Source organism: Cheilinus undulatus, linkage group 20, assembly GCF_018320785.1.
Source record: "Cheilinus undulatus linkage group 20, ASM1832078v1, whole genome shotgun sequence".
NCBI lineage: Eukaryota > Metazoa > Chordata > Actinopteri > Labriformes > Labridae > Cheilinus > Cheilinus undulatus.
The window spans coordinates 26,620,566-26,633,955 of NC_054884.1; the positions used below are offsets into that span (position 1 = coordinate 26,620,566).

General features: G+C 39.4%; 1 protein-coding gene across 1 annotated transcript in view; it reads left to right on the forward strand.

Moving 5' to 3' along the window:
• The window catches only part of LOC121527978 (testican-2-like), a 73,857-nt gene that overhangs the window by 54,211 nt on the left and 6,256 nt on the right, over nt 1-13,390 (forward strand). The window contains exons 5-9 of the mRNA XM_041815037.1: nt 3,439-3,538; nt 4,046-4,160; nt 5,431-5,550; nt 5,667-5,885; nt 11,669-11,731. Of these exons, the coding sequence (XP_041670971.1) occupies nt 3,439-3,538; nt 4,046-4,160; nt 5,431-5,550; nt 5,667-5,885; nt 11,669-11,731 (617 nt within the window). The remainder of the gene's footprint in view (nt 1-3,438; nt 3,539-4,045; nt 4,161-5,430; nt 5,551-5,666; nt 5,886-11,668; nt 11,732-13,390) is intronic.

The window sequence follows — 13,390 nt, forward strand, 5'->3', positions numbered from 1 at the left end:
GAAGTGACTACAAACAAAGCTAATAGTAATTAGGACACTGATATGGACTGATTACTTACAGTCTTATCAATGTGGTTTCTATTATAATTTATATAATACTTATTTTTAAGTCTTATTTTATGAGACTAAAAATGTCAACATTGAAAACCATACATTTTTTACTAGAAAGCCCGTGTTGGTTAAAGAGGACATTTACAGAACAAGACTTGGCAATGAACATGAATTTTTTTTTAAAGATCTATTTTTGGGCCTTTTCATGCCTTTATTTGACAGAGGAAGGACAGTGGATAGATTTAGAAACAGGAAAGAGAGTGGGGAGAGACATGCGGTGAGGGGCCACAGGCCGGATTCGAACCCGGGCCGCCCGCGTACATGGGTGGCGCCTTAAACCACCCGACCATCTGCGCTCCCGTGAACATGAAGTTTTAACATTCAAGGCATTTAAAAAGAAAATGGAAGTTATAGTATCTTTTATTTTGTATGAGGATTAAAAGTAAAGTTTCAAAAGCTCCTCTTTCATAAAGACTCTCACTTTTCCTTGATTAACCTTGTTAAAGTGTCTGCATCTCTGCCCATTCATTCTGCTCTGACTGAAAAACAAATGAGCAAGATTTTCAGTCTGAAAAGAATTAATGGAGTGAATTATTACTACCTGCGCATCTATCTGCCGCGACAGGCGTTTATCTTTCACACTAAAGTGCTTCATTTACCGAGTCACTCCAGAGATGAGAGAGAGGGTGTTGAATAAGGGGTAATAAGCACGAACACAAGCTCGCTAAACCATTCTAGCGTCATTAAGTAGATACTAAAGAAGCTTGTGCTCACTGAACAGGAAGTCAATCTCCATATGAGCAGACAGCAAAAATGAAAGATTTCACCAAGAAGTGGCTCCAAATGATAGAAATAAATACAATTATTGACCTCTTTATCAGAAGTTAGAGGGTCCAGATCAGCTCACAACACATGATCTTGACAGCAGTATGAAAAACAAGTAATTGAGCATGCTCAAGCTAGAGTTAAAGTTTCAGTCATTAAGATGTATGTGTGGTGTCTGAAAAGGTGAGCCTTTAAGTCTTCAGCAGAAGAAGCCTAGTAATTTTGCTGTCGGGGCGTCTTTAGAAAATAAATTCGACCCTGATAGAAGACAGATCTGTTACTCTGAAAACCCAAAGACCTTTCTGTCAACAAGTTTCTCTAAAAAAAATACTGTCTACAAAAGAAACGGTTTGTATTTGAAAATCGTTGACTGAGTGTAGCAAGGTCACTTCTCGTCAAAGAGTGTGAATTTTCAGGTTTACTTGCAGGAGGAATCCAGGGGAGGTAAAGATAGTCATTCAGTCCAGCATTTTTGAGTGAATGGTTCAGCCATTCCTGTGTGCAGGCCTGCCACTCAGCACAGTCTTTGCATGGAGATCACTTGTATTTTTCTTTGAGCGTTTCTTCAATGCCTTACTATGTAAAATAATATAAAGTATTTAAAGATGTTATTTTCTATTGTTTCTATGCCTGTTTTTGGAAAGGCTTATTCGAAAATGTGAACAGCTGAGGGGAACCACCACATATTTAAACCACCTTCACATACTGTGGGGTCCCCACTCTCTGGCACTGTAATTTTTCCCACAACATTCATCATTCTTAATCCACAATTAGTTTTGTTAGGTGTTTCAGTGTGTGATTAATGTGAAGCACAGTTATGAGGGTAAAGGTGTGTCCTCACCTCACTAAGTTATTAACAGCAACACAAAGCGACTGTACTGTGTCGTCCTGTCTGTTGTGTTAATATGAGCTGCAGCAACTCGTATTACAACGGCTTAAACAACTGTTTAAATGCGTGTTTTGACTCATGATTCACTCATTTTAAGTCCATGATAATTCAAAGAAGCAGACTGTGGCATTTAGAGAGGTTGAAAAAGCAGCTGAAAGAGTGACAGCAAGGCTGACTGACATGGTGGTTGCTGCTAAAGCTAAGTTAAATAAATAATAAAGATGACACTTCAGACAAATCTTTCTTCATGTAAGTCTGTAGTTGTTATTTTTTTCAAGTGCTTTTATTGTGAATGCCCACGTACAACTTTACTTTTATGTCGGTTCAACAATCAATCAATCAAAATTTGCATTTGTTGCTATAGTTTCTAGAGCTATCCTGTTTTGTCAAATAATTGTTTTTACTTGAGTTATTTGGAGAATCTTTTTTTTATTTTTTTAATATACTTATTTATATATATATATAAACTACATTTTTGTTTTTATACAGAAATACACATTAGTTTTAAAAAATCAGTTTTCTGCAGTAGCCCTGTGGAGCAGTTGGTAGCTAGCTTACTGTTGTTGCTGTCATCTCTAATTTGGGCTAGGCCCCTTATCTTCAGTGAAGGCTAGTCTTAATGCTTCAGCATATCAAGACATTCTGGGAAATGCTATGCTTCCAACTTTGTGGCAACAGTTTGGGGAAGGCTCTTTTCTATTCCAACATGGCTGTACCCCAGTGCACAAAGCAAGGACTATGAAGACATGGTTTGATGTGTTTGATGTGGATGAACTTGACCTGCCCACACAGAGCCCTTACCTCATCCCCACTGAACACCTTAGGTATGAACTGGAATGGAGGTGTAAGCCAGGTGTTCTCATACAACATGGGCACAAATCCCTACGGGAACACTCCAAAAGCTTGTGGAGAGCCTTCCAAGTAGAATGACGGCTGTTATAGCTACAAAAGGGGGACCAACTCCATGTTAAAGTACATGTATTTGAATACAATATCTTTACAGTCCATGTTGGTGTAATGGTCAGGTGTCCAAATACTTTTGTCTATATAGTGTATCTTCCATCATATGGCTGAAATCTTACTATGTTCTATTTATTGGCTGATACACACAAAAAGAATTTCCTGTTAACATTAGCTTACTTTGTGCTGCTAATTAGGTAATATTAGCATGCTAACACCTTAATTTAGACAGATAATTATAATATGTACTTTTATGCCTTCGAACATGGCTGTACATAATTGCCTAAGATGACCATCTCCTCTTAACACTAAACTTCATGGTGCTGTTTTGAAAGGGATACAAATGTTTAGCAACATTAGCCTTCTTAATTTAGCATTAGCATGCTAAAAGTGGCTAACCAACATACCTGTGAGGTCATTTTGTGAGTTTTTCAACAAAATTAAAAAAGGTTTTGACCTCATGATAGTGGCTGAAAAAATTCAGACCTTTGAAAATTAGACAGGAGACAGAAAATCTTTTTACTGGCTTGTTAGCATGCTGGTGCTAGCCATAGGCTTAAACATTCTCAGCTTCAGAGCTGCTATCATGTTTTCAGAGTATTGTTTTATTGTTGACTGTAAGTTGCACAACTGTTATAAAAATGTAAGAATATCTTTGAGATGAAGTTTCTGTGATTCATCACTGACTTTTGATGCTTTTCTCTCATGCTCAGAGTAAAACAACCAGAGCTTCATGAAAGCAGCTGTAAGCCATGTCCTGTTGCTGCCTCCTCTCCAGTATGTGGCTCTGATGGACACAACTACGCCTCTGAGGTAAGAAAATACCCCCTTCCAGCATAACTCTTTGAAAGTACTCTGCTCCTTAATCCAATGATTCTTCTTTTTGCTTTATTACTGCTTCCTGCCGCCATGAACCGCCCTAAAAGAAATGGAAAGTAGCCTTGTCATCGCTTTAAATAATGAGAGGAGTCCAGTCAAGTGCTGTTTCCTGCTGCGCTGACACATACGTGGGCGCAGCGGGGCAGCACAGTTCATCACTGCTCGCAGGAGGACAAGTGCATCAGCTCAATGCGTCCCTATGATTAATGAGTGACGCTGCTTTGAGTGGCATCACCGAATACCGGCCACTGCCAGGACTCTTTATTGATTTATGTATAGTTTTTAATTTTGACCTTGCATGAGGAGGCAGCAGAAAATGACAGCTCATTCTCGCTGGCTTTCTCTAAGTGCAGTGTCTCATCTGAATGAGCAATCTCTTTTTCCTGCGGTCACCCCCATAAATATTTTAAATGCACCCCCCTCTCTCTCTTCCCCCTACAGTGCAAGTTGGAGCAGCAAGCCTGCCTCACAGGCAAAGAACTCAACATCATGTGTACTGGCTTCTGCCCCTGTGCCACAACTCCTGGAACCGTCACAAATGCTGACACAAAGCGTGGCAAGTACCATAACTTCACTTTTTTTTTAAATAATGCATCTCAATTAATAATTTAACCCTCCTCTGCATGCATTGATGCTGATACTTTGGTTGGTTTCAATGTACAGGAATTAAATGTTATAAGCACAAAAAGGAATAAAACTGAAAAAAGCAAAAAAATATAAATATATACAAACTCTTGTTGGGTATTTTTTCTAGTAAATACAAGTCCATGAGCATTGATAGTAGGGTTGCAAGATGTGCAAAGGGTGCATGAATGCAGACTAGACATGATCAGAGTATAAAACATATAAGGATGTGGGAAGATTTATTTGGGGTACATCAAAAAATTTAAAATAGTTGATTTACTTTACTGTTAAGTACCCTGGAACTGTTGAGTGGTCAGTAAAGAGGTAGTCATTTGTGTTATTGATCACCTTCATGCTAGGCAAATTGGTTAACCAGTGGCATGAATCTCCTTTTTCTAAAGTGTTGGGATCTTACCTCATGAAATTTTCTGAGGATAACAGCAGCATAAAGCTCCATATAGAGCTTGAATGTACTAACATTCCTCCATTAGCATTTATTCCTTGCTGCTGCTCTTCTTCCTCGCCCTCATTTTGACATTCCCATGTCATCAGGATCATGTGACTTAAGGCATACAACTGCACTGGCACGATTCATGTGAACTCATGCTCAGCACATATAGGATGTGTACAACCATCCCTGAGTACAGGAATTTTATGACTCAGGGTTGCAAGAAAAAAAAGTTGTGTGGCATGCAGTCTGCAGTCAACCTGATGCTTGATGTTTGAGATCAATACTCACCAATTCCAGAGATTACTGTTGTTCAAATCCCCCCATGTGGGTCAACTGCTCTTTCAATCATGTAGTAATTAATTATTTAGAGTGTACACTATCTATCATTGCAGCCAAACACTATTGATTGTGCATGCTCCTGGGTACATGGCAATTGATCAAAAGGATGAAATGTTACTCTTCTATAAGTGCTAAGCCTGGGACTGAAAGTGGATTTATACCAGATGACAGGAATTTGCTCCTGTAGAGTTAATTGCAAAATAATGTTTTCTTTGATCAGATCAGAGTTGTAAATAACAGCGTAAAAATCCACCTCTAGAGCTTTACATCGAGGGAAACCTTTCATTGTGTTGACTGTGCCTCTGAAGGAGCAGGATGAAGTAGCACTACTTTGTTTTAAGGTGAGTCAGATTGCTGTTAAGTGTCTGCCAGGGTTTTGAATACATGTTTTCCTTTTTTTTCGCTCCCTCAGAGAGCTGCACCGGCCAGGACCTGGCAGACCTGGGTGACCGCCTCAGAGACTGGTTCCAACTCCTTCATGGAAATGCCAAGCAGAATAACTCTGGCAAGCTGAGAGCTGGCACCGCTTCAGGTTAGAAAACTTGCAAAGCAGCTTTATTCTCTCCAAACTTATGACTCAATTGTCTATGCAAAGATTGTGTTATAAACACAGAGAAACTGAAGCACCATGCTAATTGTTTCTGACAGCCCTGGATAGGAGCCTGGTAGCCAGCTGTAAAGACTCCATCGGCTGGATGTTCACGAGGCTGGACACAAATGGTGACCTGTATCTGGACCACGCTGAGCTGGCTGCCATCAACCTGGACAAATACGAGGTCTGCATCCGACCCTTCTTCAACTCCTGCGACAGCTACAAGGATGGGAAGGTCTCCACAGCAGAGTGGTGCCTGTGCTTCTGGAGGGAAAGTAAGGAAAAGAAACTCAACCCAAGAGTCATGAAAGCTGAGTCTATTTTGGGTCTTTGAAAGCTTGAATTAATAGCAAGGTTACATCACATGGGAGAAGTGGGTTTGCAAAGGCCTCACCTTATTTTAACCCAACCTATTTAATTGCTAAGTGGAGAAATGGCTGCTGTGAAAGGGTCTGATGTATAAGTATTTTTAAAACTGATTACCTAACATTCACAAGACACTTTTCAGTTCATATCTCTCATTTATTTGTTCACATCTCAACAATAAGGAATGAAAATACTCTTAGATCCTGTTTAAACCTTACATTAACATAGATTTATATCTGTTATTGGCATTTGGATACAAATAATGATGTGGAAAATTAAATTGATTGGACAGTGTTTGGAAAGGCACGCTCCTCTCTATAGAAGGCCTCACGGCTGACAATACATATCAGAGCAAAAACCAAGCCATGAGTCCAAAGGAACTGCCTGCAGAGCTCAGAGACTGGATTGTTTGAAGGCACAGATCCAGGGAAGGCTACAGAAACATTTCTGCCGCTTTGAAAATTCCCAGAAGCACAGTGGCCTCCATGATTCCCAAATGGAAGAAGTTTGGCTCAAAGAGCTGGTCGATCTGGCCAAACTGAGCAATCTGTGAAGAAGGACCATAGTAAGAGACCTGATAGTCAATCTGATTGAGCTCCAGAGATCCTGTTTGGAGATGGAGAAAAGGTCCAGAAGGACAGCCATCCCTACAGCCCTCCACCTATCTTGACTTTATGGCAGTGGGCTAGATAGAAGCCTCTCCTCAATGCAAAACTCATGAACAAATGAAAGCCCTATTGGAGTTAGCCAAAAAGTGCCCAAAGGACTCTCAGATTGGGATAAACAAGATCTTCTGGTCTGAAAAAAACAAGATCGAACAGTTTGGCCTCATTTCTAAATGTTATATCTGGAGGAAACCAGGCACCACTCATCACCTTACCAATATCATCCCAACAGTGAAGCATGGTGGTGGCAGCATCATGCTGTGGGGGTGTTTTTCAGCTTAATGGAGCCAAGTACAGTACAATTTTTTACTTTCTGGCACTGTTGATGCCACAAAAAGTGCCCTGATCTTGCTACACTATTGCTAGCGACACCTTCTTTTGAACCTTTATAGCAGCATGCTGTTTTCAGTGATGCTAATCACTGCAAATCGTAAAAGGATTTTGTCAAGTGACTGGCTTAAACCCCTGTCTTGGGTTCCTCCAATTCTTTGTTGCATCTGTAAAGTCTTTTGTTGCAGGTTTATCAATATTTATCCACAGTTTTGCACCAACTGAACAAAACCATCCAAAAAAAAAAATCGTTTATCAGACTTATCCAGACCAATACAGTTCTTATATGTAAACTGTATCAAAAATCAAGGATGGCTTAGCATAAAAGACTTAAAGCAGCTGACTTGCTATCCTGCTGAGAGTTTGACCAGAAGATCAATAAAACACATAGCAAAGTAGCGTAGCTCTGTATTTCATCATCTTAGCTTAGAGTTAACACTGTTATCATGGGAAATAGCTATCCTGACTCAGTCCAAAGGTACAAGTACACTTACATTCACCTCTAAAGCTTTGAAGTATTAACTTTTCACTCCACAAAACAAACTTTTATCTACATTTCTGCTCCTTCTAAAATCAAAGTAGAAAAATCGGTTTAGCATTGACCTTTAAACATTTTATGACGCCAGGCTAGCTGTTTTTTTCTGTCTCTCTCTGTATTCTAAGCTAATTGCCTCCTGGCTCCAGCTCCATATTTATCACAGAGATAGTAAAGTGGTATCAATCATTCCATCAAAGCCCCTGCGAGAAAATGAATAATCATGTTTTTCAGAAATGTCAAACTATTCCTCCTTGTCTGAGAGCCACAGGCAGTTAATGTTACAGTGGCATTTGCCAGACTAATAAACACCTTTTAAGCCCTTTCTGCTTGTCTGTTGCTTCTCCTTACTTCAACCCTTGACACTTTGCACAAACTCATGCTTGAATTCTCCTTACATGCATCTATATTCCACATAGCATCCAGGTCTGATGATATTCTGAGACATGATCAGCCGTTCTGCTCTCCTGCTGGGAACAATCTCGGCGAGGTTTCTTTGATCTGACTCAACTGTCAGATTGCCAGAATCGCTTTCTGGCAAATCGAAAAGTCCTTCTTCACGGCCTCTCTGAACTTTGCTCACTACTGAGTTTTGTCTCTCCAACTTGCTGCAGAATAAGAAAGCTTTGACTAAATTTAACGTACCCCTAAAAAAGACTTCTCAGTTTCTTTCAGTACTAGTTTAAATCAGGGATTTTTTGTGATGCAGAAACAAAGGGCACCATAACTTTTTCATCAAAACACTAAAGATCCAACTCAGAATTTTCAACCCTTCTGTTTCTATATCTTTCTTGGGCATGCTACAAAAAAGTTGATAGTTCACCCTCACCTCTCTGCTTGGGTCTGTACAGTGTAATCTTCCAACACCTAACACTCACTAATGAGACTAATTGGTAGAGCCAAAATTTGTTTTTTGTGCCCGCAATAGCCAAGAGAGTGAGCACTGTGTCTTCAGGTTGTGCATGTATAAGTCTGTCCCATTGACCATGTCATTATTGTGAACCCAATATCACAAGAACACTTTGGGAAATTTCTATTATATTTCATGCAAATGTCCACTTTGACTCAGTTTCCACAAGCCTCTTTTGTCCCAGGACATTATAGCAAGCAGTCCTCAAGAATTCCGGCCATTTATGACAACTACCAGGCATTTTCTTTAGATAGCCATGTGACCAATAATCTGTATTTAACAGCAATAAAACATACAAAAACAGAAACACTGTGATATATCTTTATGTCTGCACTAAAGCAGGTCTGAGGAAACATCTTTCTGTCTAAAACTGATCATACCTCGGAAATGCCTGTATTTAACACATAAACAACAGCAGCACTTGGCTTCACATTATCTCCGCTAGCTCTACGTTAGCCCATTAGCCATTACCATAACTTAGCAGCTTACAGTAGCCTAATACCATCCCCCACTGAAAACACCAACAAATCATGCAAATAAATAACTAACCAGTGCTCCATTAACTAGATACCAAGTTCAAACTCTGCATTACAATTAAATTTGAGTCTTACTGTCTATTTTTTTAATATTAGTCCTCTTAAACTGATGATCTCAACCGTAACCTCCAGTAAAACAGTAAAATCCAACTGTTGTGGTTTCTCTGGAGTAACTCCAAGAGAGACAAAAGGATCCAGTGTTGATAGTGCAGTGCTATCCTGAAGTCATGCTTTCTGCTGCTGCTACTGCAGGCTAGTTTAGCAAGAAAGCCCTGAACTAGCACTCCCAGCTTTGGAGAAGTGAGATGGTGCTCTCTCCATCAGCCCAAACAACCTATGCCTCTCTGCATGACACAGTTCTGCGTTGAATATAGTTACACTTCATCTGAGAATTCGTCATCAGTAGATTTATCCACTCATTGAAGTCCAGTGCAACCCCCTGCTCGGGCCAGGCCCATTCTTGTCCCAGCTGATGCATCAGTGTTTTTACCTCTTTGGTTATCTGCAGTTCCCTTTGTTTTGGCCACCTTATTACCTGCATCAAAATCATTCAATTTTAGCAATTTCCCTGCATAGTTTTCAGTAGCTCTAAAGTCCCCCAGAGATATGCTTGTTTGTTTTAATGTCATCCATGTTGATCACATGAAAATTTACCGCCTAAATGAGCCATGTGCTGTCTTTCATAGATATATAATATATAATATGTAATTATTCACTATTTACTTATTTGGTAATTGAAATGTGTATTTTTAGGCATTTTCATGTAAATTTAGGAGATAAATATTTTTGGAATTTGTTAAAAAACATTTGGTTGGGGGGGTATTTTCTTGGAAACTTAGAAAATATATTTGTAAATTTTGAGTAATTTGAGGCAGGGCAGTAATTTGAAATTCTCAACCATTTTTATGTAAATTTCAGAGAATTTTTGTGCTCTGGAAAATTTTGAAATTTTCATGGAATATTGGGGAACATATTTATACAATTTGGGGAATTTGAGAAGAGTTTTTGTCGGTAAAATGTTTTAAAATTTTTGGAAATTTGAACGTTTTAAGAGTAGGCATGGGATGTTTCAAAGATTTGTATTGCAGTGTTAAGGCTCTATGATAAAGTTTCAGTGACATATATGGGAAATATTGAAGAAATATTAAGGTGCTTGCAGGAAACTTAAAAGTGTTTAAGAATTTTCAAGAAATTTTAGGTAATTTCTTTGAATTTGTGTGGATTTTGGAAAGAAAAATGTCCAGGGAATTCAGAACTTTAGAGGAAAATTTGTTGATGCTAGGCCTGAATGAATCCTTGTGGTCCATCATCTAAATACTAAGAAAAATGACTTTGCCATACCTTTCTCAATGACTGACTGCATTTCTCACTCAAGACAACTTTTCTGCATATAAAGGACTTTGAGGAGATTTGTGGACTTCATATTTGGTCAAAACTACTTCCTGTTCAAAGCTGAGCTTTTGAACTAATCAGGTCCTACTTATTCAATACAAATGGCAGCTCTCTCAGTAACACAGCAAGTTGCACTGTAATCATGAAATCATTATGATCTTGTTTTCATGATTTTGGAAAGCTGAAATTGCAATTGGAATTGAAACTCAATTAATTGCCCAGCACTGGTGGCTGATGTGGCTGATGGATGGGCACACTGCAGCTGTTTGTCAGGAGGCTAAAGGCTCACATCAGCTCCAGAAAGATGCAAGAGCAACTAGACTTGGACACAAAAATGATCAAATGGAAGTACTGGATAAGTATAGCTGTAAAGTCATTGTCACATGCAGAATTTGAGGTGCGCTACACTGCCTTTTTATGGATTATATTTATTATCACTGTCATGTAAGCCTTATTAATCACAGTTTATCTCACCCTGTTTGGATACATGTAAACACTGATGTGAATGGGTACTTTCCAATGCTAAAAGCATTTCCCAGAGCTGTGGAACAGTAAGACGCTGTTGGTCAGATTACGAGAATATTAAGACAAAATGACCACAGAAGTTATCTAAACCCCCCTGCTGTGCTTGAATATATTTCATGAGAAAAATGGAGCAGGCTGTACCTGACATTTCATGTGTGGTTGTACGGTGATCAGTAATCTCCATGTTCTCATTTCTAACCTTCACCCATAGTGCTACTTTTAGCTGTACACATACGCTGTATCTACATCTGCACCACTTGACCTTTACTGAACAAATACAGGATATATCTGGCTGTAACCTCATTTGCACGCTGATTATCCCATCGATCAGGCATTTAACTTCCATGCAATAGATTACACTGACTGCCTAATCAATTTTTCATTATGAGCCGCTGATATTTAGAAGCTGCTTCATGCTCAGCCTTAAGGAGCCAATGCTTTTATGATAATCTTCTGGGGAAAGCGTCACACTGCTTGTTTTCAAAATACATTTTTTTATTAGAGTGAGGTCTGTGTAAAGGAAATTTGTATTTTATTGGATGCTAAATACAAAATGTATATCCTCTTTTTGCCTATTTCTATCTGTTCAGCTTGTTTATTCTCTGTTTTCAGACCATGTTCAGAGGTTGGGGCTCTCAACCGTTGATCAGGCTCTTTAGGGAGTAAAAAAGTTGACTTCTTGAACATATCAATACATAAAAAGTGTAATAATGAAGAGCATTGATTGAGATAGTATTTAGCAGGAGCAGTTTTAAGTTATGCCTGTCTGTCATCCCTGTCTTCTGTTTGATTCTGACAGAGCCACCGTGCCTCGCCGAGCTGGAGAGGATCCAAGTGCAGGAGGCAGCCAAGAAGAAGTCGGGTAAATGCATTCATCATATAAGCAGGGGTGTCTCCTGGGGGTGATCTGGGGTGGCATAGCCCTCCCTTAAAAATTGGATTTAAATCAAGAAAAAAATACTTTCTAGCTTTGTTTTAACTGCCTGCTAGCAGCTTTTCTTTAACTTAGTGTAGAACATTTAAGTGTTGACACTCATTACTATGAATAAATATTTCTGTGTATATCCTGTTGCCTAAAAACCATAAGATCTGTGTGTGCTGAGATACATCTGTTTTTGCTCTTAACAGCATATGACCTTGTCTATTGGGTCTGTTTCTGAAGCCCAGTTCAGCCCAGTCTGCAGCAGAGCTGCTGGCTCATCACATAACAAGTTCATGTTGGAAAGAGAAGAACAAACAGCCATTTATCAGTTTGCCTGTGTGAGGCTGATTTGCAGTTTATTTGCTGTCTGTTCTGACACAGTGTCGACAGTGATGGTACAGACCAGGCCTATTCAATTAGTGGCCCGGGGGCCACATGCGGTCCAGAACCAACCCCCAAGTGGCCCAGCCTGTGGTCATGCCAGAGATGCAGAGGGCAACCTGTTTCCGAAAGTTTTCATAAAATCCCACATCATTTCAGACCGTGAATGCAACACTCTGTGTAGCCTAGCAACAGTCTACCTAAAATGCACTGCATTGTTTTGAAGCATAGCTAGCGATGCTGACAGAAGTAGCCCCAAGATACCAATACCAAACATGCCCTTTTCAACTGTAGCTACAACTGTGCAAATTTAGTTTTTATGCACTTAAAAATACACCTGGGTAAGATGTGATCAAAATTATTATTTACAGAACTGCATTTTTTCTTCCTATTTGTTTAATTTTTATTCAAGTGAGAAAAACATTCCTACTACCTCAGGTTATGTCCAAATACAGCTCTGTTGGTGTGTTTTTCGCACTTTTTCGTGTGCTTTTGTCATGTTACCAAATTTGAAAGGGGGAATATGAATAAATAGTGCATATTTTTCATCAAATTGATTTGTATTGGTTTGAAATTTGACATTACAAGCTGCTTACTGGGCGCCGAACATGTCTGGCCCAGCTACATTTCTTGATTTTAAAATTTGGCCCAGTTGAATTTGTAATTTAATAGCCCTGGTATAGACGATCAGTAGTCTTAACCTGGTGTTTCAATTTGAAATTAAACACGTCCTGCGTCCATCTGCCTGTGTGGGCCAATCCACTTTGTGCAAATGGAAATGTGCTGGAAAGCAGCTAGGTAAAAACTGGGCTTGGCACATGTCTCATGGTATAGAGTGGAGTGGCATTCTAGCACATGCCAGAGATGAATCATGGCGCGTTCTGGAAAAAAAATTAGTTCAGTCAGGATAGCTCTTGTCATACATTTAACCAGTTTATTGCAAAATGGATATGCAGTTTTACTTGGTGGAGAAGGCTCTGCTCAATAACTGCTCCCTGGGTAAATCAAGCAGCATACTTTGACTTTCCAGGGAGTGCATGGCCAGAAACCCCCATATGGATATATACATTTAAGACAATGTGTACTGATTACAATGATATTGGTTCAAAAGCAGTTAATCCATGAATCTGAATATGATGGTGCAACAAGCTTTATGCTATAAAGGAGGAGGCTAGGGTGGAGGAGGTTAAGCTTTGCAAGCAGCAGCAGCGAGGTGCG